This window comes from Oryx dammah, unplaced genomic scaffold (assembly GCF_014754425.2).
Source record: "Oryx dammah isolate SB20612 unplaced genomic scaffold, SCBI_Odam_1.1 HiC_scaffold_13, whole genome shotgun sequence".
Classification (NCBI taxonomy): domain Eukaryota; kingdom Metazoa; phylum Chordata; class Mammalia; order Artiodactyla; family Bovidae; genus Oryx; species Oryx dammah.
In genome coordinates, this window is record NW_024070197.1 from 8,064,023 (window position 1) to 8,078,521 (window position 14,499).

Consider the following 14,499-nt stretch of genomic DNA (forward strand, 5'->3'; position numbering starts at 1 on the left):
ACCGGAGGCCAGGAGGCTGCAGGGGAAGAAGACCACAGCCATTAAGAGGGGGGCTCTCTGAAAGCACGCCTCACCCTCCTCCAGGCAGTCTTCCTGGCTTCACTCCCCTACTCCTCTCCACAACCTTGCTACTAAGTTTCCAGCTGGGATTCCACTCTCACCATCTACCCTACCCCAACCCCGGAGCCCCGGCAAGTGGGGAGTGCAGGGGTCAGGTTAGGTACCCCGCCCCAAGCTGGGACTAGCTGATGACAAATTGGGTGGGGTTGGTGGCTCAGCCACCAGATCCGGGTGGGGGATCCTGGCACCTCCCACTACATCTGTCTTTCTTCCCCGCCCAGGAAGCTACCAGTCCTGTCAGACTTGTCCAGCCCCAGAGGGATCAGTGCAGGCCCTGGGTCTTGCGCCAGTATCCTCGCGGGTGCGGCCAGCACCATGGACACCTCACGGGCTCTGCAGCTCCTCCTGCTCCTAGGTAAGCCCCCGGCTGAGCTGGTTCCCCACCAGCCCCCTTTTCTGCAGCCCAGCAGCACCCTCCTCTTCTCTCCTCTGCAGCCTCCGGAGTAGAGGTCCTTGCCTTCCAAGCCTCTTCTGAAATTCAGAGAACCAGTCTCTCCTCAGACCCAGAAAACTCTTCCCAGGGCCCGGATTCGAAAGTTCCTTCCACCAATCTCCCCAGCTGGAAATTCCCAGATCAGACGACAGGCTCAAAAGTCTCCACGGATACCCCACTTTCCGAATGGTCTCCCAAGGGGCTGAATTTGAACGATTCCTTTGAGTCCAATATTTCTGCTCAGAGCGAAAATCTGAATCTGGAACCCTTCTCTGGAATCCCTAGTTCCAATGTATCTCCTGACACTTCGGGTTTGCAAGTTGCTGCCCCAAGCCGGGAGCCTTCCTTGTCTGTTAAAACCCCAGCTTCCAGCATTTCTGCTCACTTCCCTGATACTAAAGTCTCTGTGGAGGCCCCAGCTTCAAAATACTCCCCTAAGGATGGGGATCTTGAGTTCTCTGCCCAGAGCCTGGGTTCTAAAGTGTCCTCAGAGGCCCATGTGGGGACAAGCTTCCCTCCTCAGGCGGGGGAGCCTCTTGCAGTCCTGGTGGGGACCACCATCCAGCTCCGGCTGGTTCCAGTCCCCAGCCCTGGCCCCTCACCTCCTCTGGTGGTTTGGCGCCGGGGTTCCAAGGTGTTAGCAGCGGGGGGCCTGGGGGCAGGGGCCCCTCTGACTAGCCTGGACCCCACTTACCGAGACCGCCTACGATTTGACCAAGCCCAAGGGGGCCTGGAGCTCACCTCTGCTCAGCTGAAAGATGCTGGGGTCTACACAGCAGAGGTCATCCGGGCTGGGGTCTCCCGGCAGATCCGGGAGTTCACGGTGGGTGTATATGGTAAGTGGGCTCTGAACTCCAGATTGCTGACTGCAGGGGCCTGCTGGTGGGCAGGTTACCACTGTTCTGTGGCTGTGTCCTCCATAGAGCAAGGGGTTCCTAGACAAGGGAGAGGACTCCTGGGTTGGGAAGAGGCAGAAGAGGAGCTGGGGGTCAAGGCCAACGCTTGAGGGAAGTTGGACCTGGGGACCAAAACTCCTGGGGGCACTGACTCCTGAGTCCCGGAGAGGAGAGAGTTGGGGACTCAGTCTGTGAGAAGAGGATTCCTGGGGCTAAGAGGAGGGCTTAGACGGGGACTCAGCTGGGCCAGGTCTTGGGTGTAAGAGGTGGCAGGGACCCGGTCTCGGACCTAAAGGCAGCAGGGGCTGAGAGCCTAGTCCTGAGCCCGTGCCCCCTCCCCAGAGCCCCTGCCCAAGCTGTCCATGCAGCCCAAGGCTCCGGAGACCCAGGAAGGAGCAGCGGAGCTCCGGCTGCGCTGCATGGGGTGGGGACCGGGTCGCGGGGAGCTGAGCTGGACACAAGACGGACGTGCCCTGGATACAGTGGAGTCTGCGGGAGCAGAGCCACTGCGGATCCGCGCAGAGGGTGACCAGCTTCTCATCGCGCGTCCGGTGCGCAGCGACCACGCCCGGTACACCTGCCGCGTCCACAGCCCCTTCGGCCACACAGAGGCCTCGGCCGACGTCAGTGTTTTCTGTGAGTGGGGGAACGCCTCCGGTCGGGGACAGGGATCTGAGGGCTTAGGCTCCTGGAGTCCCTAGGGAGGTTGTCCCGTCTTCGGAAATCCTGGAGCGGCCCCAGATGACCGTGACCTTCGCGGTTTCAACCCCCTTCCTCTGCCTAGATGGCCCGGATCTGCCGGTCATCACTGTCTCCTCGAACCGCGATGCCAACCCCGCCCAGTATGTCACCGCGGGCAGCAACGTGACTCTGAGCTGCACCGCTGCCTCGCGGCCACCGGCCGACATCACCTGGAGTCTGGCCGACCCCACCGAAGCCGCCGTGCCCGCCGGCCCTCGCCTCCTGCTGCCCGCGGTCCAGCCCGGCCACGCCGGCGCCTATGCCTGTATCGCCAGGAACCCGCGCACCAGCAGCCGCCGCCGCTCGCTGCTGAACCTCACGGTGGCCGGTGAGCTAGGCTGGGCAGGGTGCGGGGGCGGGGCCACCAAGGAGGGGCGGGGATGCCCGGGAGAAGGGGCGGTACCAGCGAGCGGCTGGGACTCGTGGAGGGGCGGGGCCGGCAGGGAGGGGTGGAGATCTCTGTAGAGGAACAGGGGTGCCCAGGAGAAGGAGAGGAGCAAGGATGGCGAGGAGAAGGGCCTGGGTCAGCACCGAGAGGGCGGGGACTTCTGGGCAAGGGGCAATCTCTACAAATCAAGCAGCGGATATAAATCGCAAAAGACCCTGATGCTGGGAAAGGTTGAAGGTAGGAGGAGAAGGGAGCAACAGAGGATGAGATGATTGGATGGCATCACCGACTCAATGGACATGAGTTTGAACAAACTCCGGGAGACAGTGAAGGACAGGAAAGCCTGGTGAGCCGCGGTCCATGGGCCCGCAAATAGTCCGACACGACTGAGCGACTGAACAACAAAGTAAATGACAAAAAGTAGTACTCTTGCCTGGAAAATCCCATGGACAGAGGAGCCTGGTAGGCTGCAGTCCATGGGGTCGCTAAGTGTCGGACACGACTGAGCGACTTCACTTTCACTTTTCACTTTAGTGCATTGGAGAAGGAAATGGCAATCCACTCCAGTGTTCTTGCCTGGAGAATCCCAGGGACAGGGAAGCCTGGTGGGCTGCCGTCTATGGGGTCGCACAGTCAGACACGACTGAAGCGACTTAGCAGCAGCACCACCAGCAGGAGATAGGAAAGGGCCTAAGTTGCTTGGGCCAGTAACTGGGATCAGGAAAAGAAGTTACCTGGGAAAGGGGACGGAGTCATAAGAGGAAGGGACGAATTCATTCTAGAAAGGGACAGGATCGTTTTAGAAAAGGGGCAGGGCCCAGTAGGAAGGGCAGGGGTGTCAACAAAAGGGAAGGGTCAAAGAGAGGGCCGAGACCCTGGTGGAAGGGGTGGAGCTAGAAAAGGGGGCGGGGCTACGAGCGGAAGGAAAAGAATCAGAGTGGCAAGATGAAGCTTCTTAGGCAATCCGGGACAGGTAGTGGGGCTATCCACTTAGCCCTGGAGTTGCCGAAAGCGAGAGGGGTTTACAGGAGAATGGGCGGGGTCAGTGCCTACTGGGCGGGGTCAGGTGAAGAAGAGGAGTGAAGGGGTTGGGGACAGAACGGACACAGAGCCGACTGACCCCTTGATCTCTCCCTTTCCTCCACAGATCTGCCCCCTGGGTCCCCTCAGTGCTCAGTCGAAGGGGGTCCTGGGGATCGCAGCCTCCGCTTCCGCTGCTCGTGGCCCGGCGGGGCCCCTGCCGCCTCCCTGAAGTTCCAGGGTCTCCCAGAAGGCATCCAGGAGGGACTGGCGTCCTCTGTGCTCCAGGCAGTGGTCCCCGCCCACCCCCGGCTCAGCGGCGTCTCCGTCACTTGCCTTGCTCGCCACCTGGTGACCACGCGCACGTGCACTGTCACCCCGGGTGAGAGCCTGTGGGATTGCCTTACTGTTTTCCCCGAGGAGGAGCGGGTACTGCTTTGGTCCTTCAGGACTCGAGGGAGGGGGATTTCCTCTCTTTTTAACCCTACAGATGTTCGGAGGTTTTCTCTATACCTCAAGCAGGGGCCGGTCCAAAATTTCTTCCCTGGACCCACCAAGAGAACTGACACTTTCCCAGGTGTTCAGAGCAACAAATGGTTGAGAATAATATAACCTGGTCTGTTGCACGTACTTCATAAGTCCTCGTTAAGAAAGTCAGACGAATGAATGAGGGAGAGAGTGAAAGGGCAGATCTTCCTCTTGTGGCTAAGGTACCCTATTAGATTCACCAAAGGGCGCAGGACTCCTTCTTTGACTGTCTTCCTCGGGTTTCTTCCGCCTGCAGAGGCCCCCCGAAATGTCCTGCTTCACCCGATCGTAGAGGAGACACGGTCCGGAGAGGCAGAGGTAGCGCTGCAGGCGTCTGGCTGTCCCCCACCTTCCCGAGCATCCTGGGCCCGGGAAGGGCGGCCCCTGGCCCCAGGAGGCGGGGGACGCCTGCGGCTCACCGAGGATGGGCGGAGACTTCTCATTGGCAACTTCAGCCTGGATCGGGACCTGGGAAATTACTCCGTGTTGTGCAGTGGGGCACTGGGTGCTGGGGTCGACAAGATCACCCTCATTGGTGAGTCCCACCTTTTCCCAGAACCGCTCTTCTCCCAAACCCAGGAGACTGGGATTCCAGCCAGTTCCTCCCTCAGACCTAGGGCTCCAGACCCCCAGCCCCTCCTCCCTCAGACACAAATCTTGGTCCTGGGCCTCCTCCAACCCCAGACCCTAGGATTCCCACCCTCAGATCCCTGATCCCTCAGGGAATCATGGACCCCAGTCACTTCTTCCAGGGAACCCTCAGACCCTTGCTTCCTCAGACCCAAGAGTCCAGGCCCCCAGTCTCTTCCTTTCTTAGATCCAGGAGTTGGGGTCTCCAGACCCTCTGCTTCTAGGACTTAGGAGTCCAGGTCTGTGACCCCTGTTCCTCTCCCTCTTGGACCGGTGGATCCAGCTTCCACCTTGACCCCCCTCACCCCCCCAGGACCGTCCATCTCCTCGTGGAGGCTGCAGAGAACCCGGGACGCAGCAGTGCTGACTTGGGATGTGGAGCGCGGGGCCCTGATCAGCCGTTTCCAGATCCAGGCACAGGTGGAGGGCCCTGACCCGGGCAGAGCCATCGCCTCAGACTGGGTCTCCCTGCTCATCCTGGGGCCTCGGGAGCGTTCAGCTGTGGTCCCCCTCCCTCTTCAGAATCCCAGGACCTGGGTCTTTCGTATCCTGCCCACCCTGGGGGGCCAGCCAGGGATGCCCTCCCAAAGCCAGATCTACCAGGCCGGTGAGTTAGAGCCTTTCTCCTGGACTTCCCCATCTCAAGTCTCTTTAAGTTGGATCTTCCTTCTTCCTCTGCGTTAGTTTCCTGGGGTTGCCGTAATTAGGTACCTTGAATTGTGTGGCTGGAAACAACAGAAATGAATTCTCTGCCAACTCTGGAAGCCAGGAGTCTGTGCAGGGTCAGGCTGCCTCTGAGATTGTTGAGTTGTTTTTTGGTTTTGTTTTTCCTGTACTGTGTTCCTTGCGGTGCACGAGCTTCTCTTGTGGAACCTGGGCTCTAAAGCATGTGCGCTCTTCTTTAGTTGTGACCCACGGAGCTTAGCTGCCTGTGGCCTGTAGGATCTTATCTCCTCTGACCAGGGATCGAACCGCACATCCCATCTGAATAAGGCAGATTCTTTTTTTTAATTAATTTAAAAATTTTGACTGCACTGGGGCTTCATTGAAGCCCACAGGCTTAGTTGCCCCAAAGTACGTTGTATCTTAGTTCCCCAGGGAGGGAGCGAACCCACATCCCATGCATTGGAAGGCAGATTCTTAACCGCAGGACCCCAGGGAAGTCCCTGCCTCTGAGATTCTACGAAGAATCCTCTTGCCTGGAAAATCCAATGGACGGAGGAGCCTGGTTGGCTGCAGTCCATGGTGTCACTAAGAGTCAGACACCACTGAGTGATTTCACTTTCACTTTTCACTTTCAAGCATTGGAGAAGGAAATGGCAACCCACTCCAGTGTTCTTGCCTGGAGAGTCCCAGGGATGGGGGAGCCCGGTGGGCTGCTGTCTCTGTGGTCGCACAGAGTTGGACACCACTGAAGCGACTTAGCAGCAGCAGCAGCAGCAGCTTCTGATAAAGCGAAAGTGACAGTCCCTCAGTCGTGTCCGACTCTTTGTGACCCCATGGACTATATACGCCATGGAATTTTCCAGGCCAGAATACTGGAGTGGGTACTGTTCCCTTCGCCAGGGGATCTTCCCAACCCAGAGATCAGACCCAGGTCTCCCATATTGCAAGTGGATTCTGTACCAGCTGAGCCACCAGGGACCCTCTATCTTCTGATAGTGACTGTTAATCCTTGGCATTACTCCAGCCTCTGCTTCCAGCCTCTCACAGTCTCTTCCTCCGCCCTGTATGTGTCTCTGTCTTCCTGTAAGGACACAAGTCATATCCGATGAGGACCCACCCTCATGATCTCATCTTGACTTCATTGGTTGAATTGTGCTCCCCCCTGCAAAAGATACAGTAGCCCCTTTATCCTCAGTTTTTATTTCCAAAGTTTCAGTTACCAGGGGTCAGCCGTGGTCTTAAAATATTCAATGGAAAATCTCAGAAATAAACGATTCATAATAGGTTTCTCAAGAGGCAGGTCAGGTAGTCTGGTATTCCCATCTGTTTCAGAATTTTCCACAGTTTATTGTGATCCACACAGTCAAAGGCTTTAGCATAGTCAATAAAGCAGAAATAGATGTTTTTCTGGAACTCTCTTGCTTTTTCAATGATCCAGCAGGTGTTGGCAATTTGATCTCGGGTTCCTCTGCCTTTTCTAAAACCAGCTTGAGCATCTTGAAGTTCACGGTTCCCGTATTGCTGAAGCCTGGCTTGGAGAATTTTGAGCATTACTTTACTAGTGTGTGAGATGAGTGCAATTGTGCGGTAGTTTGAGCATTCTTTGGCATTGCCTTTCTTTGGGATTGGAATGAAAACTGACCTTTTCCAGTCCTGTGGCCACTGCTGAGTTTTCCAAATTTGCTGGCATATTGAGTGCAGCACTTTCACAGCATCATCTTCCAGGATTTGAAATAGCTCAACTGGAATTCCATCACCTCCACTAGCTTTGTTCATAGTGATACTTTCTAAGGCCCACTTGACTTCACATTCCAGGATGTCTGGCTCTAGGTGAGTGATTACACCATCGTGATTATCTTGGTCGTGAAGATCTTTTTTGTACAGTTCTTCTGTGTATTCTTGCCACCTCTTCTTAATATTTTCTGCTTCTATTAGGTCCATACCATTGCTGTCCTTTATCGAGCCCATCTTTGCATGAAATGTTCCCTTAGTATCTCTAATTTTCTTGAAGAGATCTCTAGTCTTTCCCATTCTGTTGTTTTCCTCTATTTCTTTGCCTTGATCACTGAGGAAGGCTTTCTTATCTCTCCTTGCTATTCTTTGGAACTCTGAATTCAGATGTTTATATCTTTCCATTTCTCCTTTGCTTTTCGCCTCTCTTCTTTTCACAGCTATTTGTAAGGCCTCCCCAGACAGCCATTTTGCTTTTTTGCATTTCTTTCCATGGGAATGGTCTTGATCCCTGTCTCCTGTACAATGTCACGAACCTCAATCCATAGTTCATCAGGCACTCTGTCAGATCTAGTCCCTTAAATCTATTTCCCACTTCCACTGTATAATCATAAGGAATTTGATTTAGGTCATACCTGAATGGTCTAGTGGCTTTCCCTACTTTCTTCAATTTAAGTCTGAATTTGGCAATAAGGAGTTCATGATCTGAGCCACAGTCAGCTCCCATTCTTGTTTTTGCTGACTGTATAGAGCTTCTCCATCTTTGGTTGCAAAGAACATAATCAGTCTGATTTCGGTGTTGACCATGTGTTGTGACCATGTCTTCTCTTGTGTTGTTGGCAGAGGGTGTTTGCTATGACCAGCGCGTTCTCTTGGCAAAACTCTATTAGCCTTTGCCCTACTTCATTCCGTATTCCAAGGCCAAATTTGCCTCTTACCCCAGGTGTTTCTTGGATTCTGAAAGAGATGGGAATACCAGACCACCTGACCTGCCTCTTGAGAAACCTATATGCAGGTCAGAAAGCAACAGTTAGAACTGGACATGGAACAACAGACTGGTTCCAAATAAGAAAAGGAGTACGTCAAGGCTATATATTAGCACCCTGCGTATTTAACTTATATGCAGAGTACATCATCAGAAACGCTGGACTGGAAGAAACACAAGCTGGAATCAAGATTGCCAGGAGAAATATCAATGACCTCAGATATGCAGATGACACCACCCTTATGGCAGAAAGTGAAGAGGAACTAAAAAACCTGTTGATGAAAGTGAAAGAGGAGAGTGAAAAAGTTGGCTTAAAGCTCAACATTCAGAAAATGAAGATCATGGCATCTGGTCCCATCACTTCATTGGATATAGATGGGGAAATAGTGGAAACAGTGTCAGACTTTATCTTTTTGGGCTCCAAAATTACTGCAGATGGTGATTGCAGCCATGAAATTAAAAGACACTTACTCCTTGGAAGGAAAGTTATGACCAACCTATATAGCATATTGAAAAGCAGAAACATTACTTTGCCAACAAAGGTCCGTCTAGTCAAGGCTATGGTTTTTCCAGTAGTCATGTATGGATGTGGGAGTTGGACTGTGAAGAAAGCTGAGTGCCAAAGGATGCTTTTGAACTGTGGTGTTGGAAAAGACTCTTGAGAGTCCCTTGGACTGCAAGGAGATCCAACCAGTCCATTCTAAAGATCAGTCCTGGGTGTTCTTTGGGAGGACTGATGCTAAAGCTGAAGCTCCAATATTTTGGCCACTTCATGCTAAGAGTTGACTCACTGGAAAAGATTTTGATACTGGGAGGGATTGGGGGCAGGAGAAGAAGGGGACAACAGAGGATGAGATGGCTGGATGGCATCACGGACTCGATGGACATGAGTTTGAGTGAACTCCGGGAGGTGGTGATGGACAGGGAGGCCTGACGTGCTGCAGCAATTCATGGGGTTGCAAAGAGTTGGACACAACTGAGCGACTGAACTGAACTGAACTGAAGTTTTAAATTGCATGCCTGAGTAGTGCGATGAGATCTCACGCTGTCCACTCCATCTCACCTGGGAAGTGAGTCATCCCTTTGTCCAGCGTATCCTGCCTGTTAGTTACTTTGAAACTGTCTCAGTTGTCAGATCAGCTGTCAAGGTATGTCAGGGCTTGTGTTCAGGAAACCCTTATTTCACTTATTAATGACCCCAAAGGGCCAGAGTAGTGATGCTGGGAAAAATGTAGATACATAGCTGTGTGACCTTATTTGGAAATGAAGTCTTTGCATATCATCTTGACTTGATTACATCCGTAAAGACTGTATTTCCAAGTAAAGTCATGTTCACGGGTACTATTATCTTTTGGGGGAGGAGACAATTAGTAACACTCTCCAACTTCCTTTTCAAAATTTTTATTGATTTAGTTAGCTGCATCGGTCTTAGTTGTAACACACAGGACCTTCTTTGCATTGCCCAGGATCTTTCGTGGCAGTGCGCAGACTCTCTAGCTGTGAAGCGTGGGGCTTTCAGTAGTCGCGAATACTCCCAGCGTCTAAGTACTGGATGCGTCCTTCCGTAGCTCTCTTCTCCACCTATATTTCTCCCCAGTGTGGCCTTTCCACTCTCACTGCCTTAAATATCATCAATACTCAGATGACGCTCAAATATCTGATCTCCAGCCCAGACCTCTGAACTGCAGACTTGAAAAGCCACCTCCCTACTTGTCATCTTCACTTTGAATGTCCAACTGACATTTCAGACTTTACATGTCCAAAATAAACCTCTTGATGTTTCTCCAAACTATACCCTTCCTACCCAGCTCCTGTCAACTCTCCAGTCTTTCTGTCCTGGAAAATGGTACCACCCACATGCTGACATCACCTGTAATATCCCAAATATCTCCAGAGTCCCATCACTTCCTTCCAAAATGCTTTTTTTTTTTTTGAGTTTTAAATTTTTTATTTTTTAAATCATGAAAGTATGATAATACATTTACCGGAGACTTCGAAAATACAGAACAAAGTTACACGTAGTTCAACTATATATTGCAATTATTTTCTAAGTAGATAAATTAAGATATTTAGCTGGACTTTCAATATCACACTTAAAAATTAATAGAATGTATAGACAGAAAAGTAGAAGGATATAGTAGATCTGAAAAGCACTATGAGCCAATCCAACGTAATTAAAATTTATACAATTTTCACACAAGAGCAGGGTACAAATTCTATTCCAAAGTGCTTTCTTAATCAACTGCTTCTTTCCATCTTCACTTCTACACTCTGATCAGGCACCACAGTCCTCTCTCGCCTGGACTGCTGTAGCCATTTTCTTGGTGTCTTTATGCCCCCTCTTGCCAGCCTACAGTCCATCCTCCAAGTAGATGCCAAAGTTATGCAAATCAGACCATGTTGCTGCTGCCTTGCTTAAAAGCCTTTCATGCCCAGGCTCTGGCCGCTCTTAATCCCTCTAACCTCAACCCTTACCTCTTCCACCTTCATTCCATATCCTCCACCCACACTGGCCTTCATTGAATATAGATAACTCTTTCCTGCTTCTGAGTCTTTGCATTTTCTGTTCCCTCTGCTTGGAACACCCTTGTCCCCCTGTTTAGCATGCCTGGCTCCCTATTCCCCAGGTCTTTGCTCAAATGTTACTTCCTCGAGGACCTTCCCTCACCAACTTTTTAAAATGTCACCTCCTCTTCCATTATTTCTATCTTTTGTTGTTGTTCAGTGGCTAAGTCGTGTCTGACGCAACAGCATGGATTACAGCATGCCAGACTCCCGTCCTTCACTATCCCCAGGAGTTTGCTCAAGTTCATGTCCATTGTATTGATTGATGCCATCCATCCATCTCATCCTCTGCCACCCCCTTCTCCTTTTGCCTTCAATCTTTCCCAGCATCAGGGTCTTTCCCGATGAGTAGGCTCTTCACATCAGGTGGCCAAAGGATTACCACTTTAGTTTCAGCAGCAGTCCTTCCAATGCATATTCAGTGTTGATTTCCTTTAGAATTGACTGGTTTGATCTCCTTGAAGTGCAAGGGACTCTCAAGAGTCTTCTCTAGCACAATTTAGAAGCATCAATCCTTTGGTGCTCAGCCTTCTTTCTGGTCCAGTTCTCACATCTGTACATGACAACTAGAAAAACTAGAGCTTTGACTGTAGGGACCTTTGCCAGCAAAGTGATGTGTCTGCTTTTGCTCCGGAAAGCAGAGACATCAAAAGCAAATTTCTCTCATAGCACATTTATTTTTTCTTCTGAACACAATCTGTAATTATGTTATCTATTTACACATTTGTTTCTGATTTCTCTCCTAATATTAATATCAACCCACAGGAAAGCGGGTATCTTGGTTTGCTCACCAATGGATCTTCACCACCTGACAGAATGCCAGACATACTACAGTCATTCAGGAAACGTTTAATGAACTGAGGGTGTAAGGGGTCTTAGATTCCTGGGTTCTGACGAGCAGAGGGTTGAAGCAGAAGGCTCAGGAAACAGGTCCAGCTTTGGTTCCTTTCCCCTTATTCCCTTTCTCTTGGTTTCTTCCAGGTCCCACCCTGGGCCCCGGGGCCATCGCTGGCATCGTTCTGGGGTCCCTACTAGGCCTGGCGCTCCTGGCAGCTCTTCTCCTCCTGTGCATCTGCTGTCTGTGCCGCTTTCGAAGTAAGTGGGGAACCCACCCCTGGAAAGAGTCCCACTGGTTTAGCCTCTGAACCAATCAGCAGCAGTTACCTCCAGTCTATTTAATCCACCTTCAGCCCAGCTTCCTTTGCCATTGACTGAATGGGCATGTGGGTACAGCCAATCAAGTGTTCCTGTTTCTCTTCCTCCTCCCTTGCCCAGGAGAGGTGCATAAGAAAAAGAAGCAACCCGGCACATGGACCCCTGTAGTCCCCCAACAGGAAAAGAAGGTGCAGAGCTTGACCCCAGTGCACACCCCACAGCCTCTGCCCCTCAAAGTACCACTGGAGAACCCTAGCCCAATCAGGGCCCACCCAGTGAGTATGGGTGCCCCAGGGTCCTAGAATGGGGGTGGAAATTTTTGTGTTTTAGTCAGGCAGAGGAGATGGTCAGAATTCTCTTCCTCCAGCTTTTTTTGTTGGTTCAGAAAGTTGATAGATTTTCCCTCTCTCTCTCTCTTTTTTTTCTTTTTTGATACACAGAAGTTGGACAGGACTTTCCATTATATATATATATGCATGAAATTCCAATTTTCCCAAAATGCCTTCATTCATTTCCATAAAAATTGGGAAACTTCCATTTTCTCTCTGAAGTGGGATAGACCATCTCTTCCCCATAAAATTTGAGTTGTAGCATGCCTTATTTCTCCCAAGGGTGAGTAGACCTTTTTTCCCCCTTGCAAATGGAGGGAACTCAGCTAATTTTGGAATGGTGCAAGCTAGCGCTGGGAAAGGGTGAGTTATGTCACATCCAGGGTAACTCTTGTGCTTGTTCCCCGTCCCTCTTCTTTCTTCTAGGCCACCGGCATGCCTCCAGGTGGGGACCCCAAAACCGTTCGGACGGCTACACAGGTGTGAGTCGGCCGAGTGGCTCGCTCTGTGCAGGACTTGGGGGGCGGGACTTCCTGTTTCGCCTTCGTAGCAGTCAGGGACTTCCTGTCCCACTGTGATTGATGGTTTGACCTGGAAAGTGGGACTTCCCGTCGCCCTCTCTCAGCACCCAGGAAGATTCTCCCTGTATTCATGCAACTAACGAGATGGGACTCCATGGCTGGGAGGGACTCCTGCTAACCGAACAGTGTGGTTTGTACATCCTTCAAGCGGGCAAGGGTCTGTGGCGGCCGGGCAGGGTGTGCTGTGCGGCTGGGAGCTGGAGAGGGTGCCCTGCCTCATTCTCTGGAAAGGTCTTCCTATATCGATGTTTGCCTCCTCCAGGCTACGCCCCATCCAGTTCCCAGAATCTTCATCTCAAATCAGATCACATACCTCTTCTCTTTAAGCCCTTCTAGGGCTGCCCATTGCCCTTCAGATATTGTCCAAGCTCCTCATTGGGACCTTTGAAGCCTTGTGGTTTGGCCTCTGTTGGCCTCTATAACCTCCCCTTCCAGAAATTTCACCCCTGCTTCTCTTCTTCATACTTTAGTTTGCCACCAGGCCTTTGCTTCTAGAGTTTACTGCACCTGGAGCAGGATTCTTTGCTCTGCATCATTAATATTTCAAGTATAAAGGGAAATGTTATCATCTTAGAGGACCCTTCTCTAACCCATGACCCAAACCTGTCTTGGCTATGAATTAGGTCCTAGAGGCTCTGAACTTCCTGCTTCTTGTATGTAAATATGTAATTACTTGTTTAACCTCTGACTTCCTCTCTAAACTGAGAGTTACACAAAGGTAGAGACCATGTTGTTACCACCAGCATTTAACACAGAGTTTGGCACAAAAACATCCATAAGTATTTGTCATCTGATCAAATGTCTGGGGCCAGTGAAATTCAGGGCTTGTTGCTGCTCTCCCCAGCAGGATGACTTCCTTTTCCAACTGAGTTTCTCACTGGAAATGTAAAGAGTGCATCAATGAAGATTATTTTGGCTATAAGTAATAAATGAGGGAAAGAAATATGGAGGTAGGTAGTTTCAGTGTGGCTCAACAACTTAGTGACACCATCAAGTATTTGGTTTCTTTGTATCCTTCTGCTTTGCTACCCTCAGTGTGTTAGCATATTGTCTCAAATAACAAGATGGCTGCTGCAGCTCCAGGCATCACATCTTCACACAACTGTATCTAATGACAAAAGGAACGGAGCAGGGTTCCTTTCCTCACATGAATGAGGTGAAAATTTCCTGGAAGCCTGATAGCAAACTTCCCTTAAGTCTCATTGACCAAAAGCTGGCCATATCACTGTGAGGGAGGCTGGGAAACCAAATGTCTTAGTCTGTGTCATGGAAGGTGGGCAAAGATGAAATTGTAAACAAATAACTAAAGCATAGGCAACAATATCTATCTCAGGGGAGGAAAGGATGTGAGCCATTCTGGCTAAAGTTTGGTGTGAAAGAGGCCTTTGGAAAATAGAGACCTTGGATCTTTTTAGAAAGGTGATGGCTGGAGTCCTGGAACCTCTACATCTCTTCTGTCAGTGAGAATTTTCATTTCTTTTGTAATCACTAGAAATTGAAAAACCTAACATGAGTTGGTTTAAACATACATTGGACTTTATTGCTTATGTAAGTGAAGGTAGGCACCAGGTAAATTTTGATCCAGTTGTTCAAATGATGTCATCCTGGACTCAGTTTCTCTAGACTTTCCACTCTGCATTCCATGGTGTTTCTATCACTCGCAGCCTCCATGTATTGTCTTCCCCACCAGTGCTATCCCCATAGCCCCAAGATCTCTCCATGTGATGGAGA

At 50.7% G+C, this 14,499-nt stretch overlaps 1 protein-coding gene across 1 annotated transcript; it reads left to right on the forward strand.

Moving 5' to 3' along the window:
- The first annotated feature begins 252 nt into the window (after positions 1-252).
- On the forward strand, positions 253-14,392 carry VSIG10L (V-set and immunoglobulin domain containing 10 like). The gene is made up of 10 exons (XM_040252214.1): positions 253-475; positions 556-1,389; positions 1,792-2,085; positions 2,234-2,518; positions 3,726-3,980; positions 4,383-4,661; positions 5,070-5,363; positions 11,685-11,798; positions 11,979-12,133; positions 12,614-14,392. Exons 1-10 carry the CDS (start codon positions 436-438, stop codon positions 12,671-12,673), a joined length of 2,610 nt encoding a protein of 869 aa, XP_040108148.1. The 5' UTR covers positions 253-435; the 3' UTR covers positions 12,674-14,392.
- Positions 14,393-14,499: the final 107 nt, after the last annotated feature.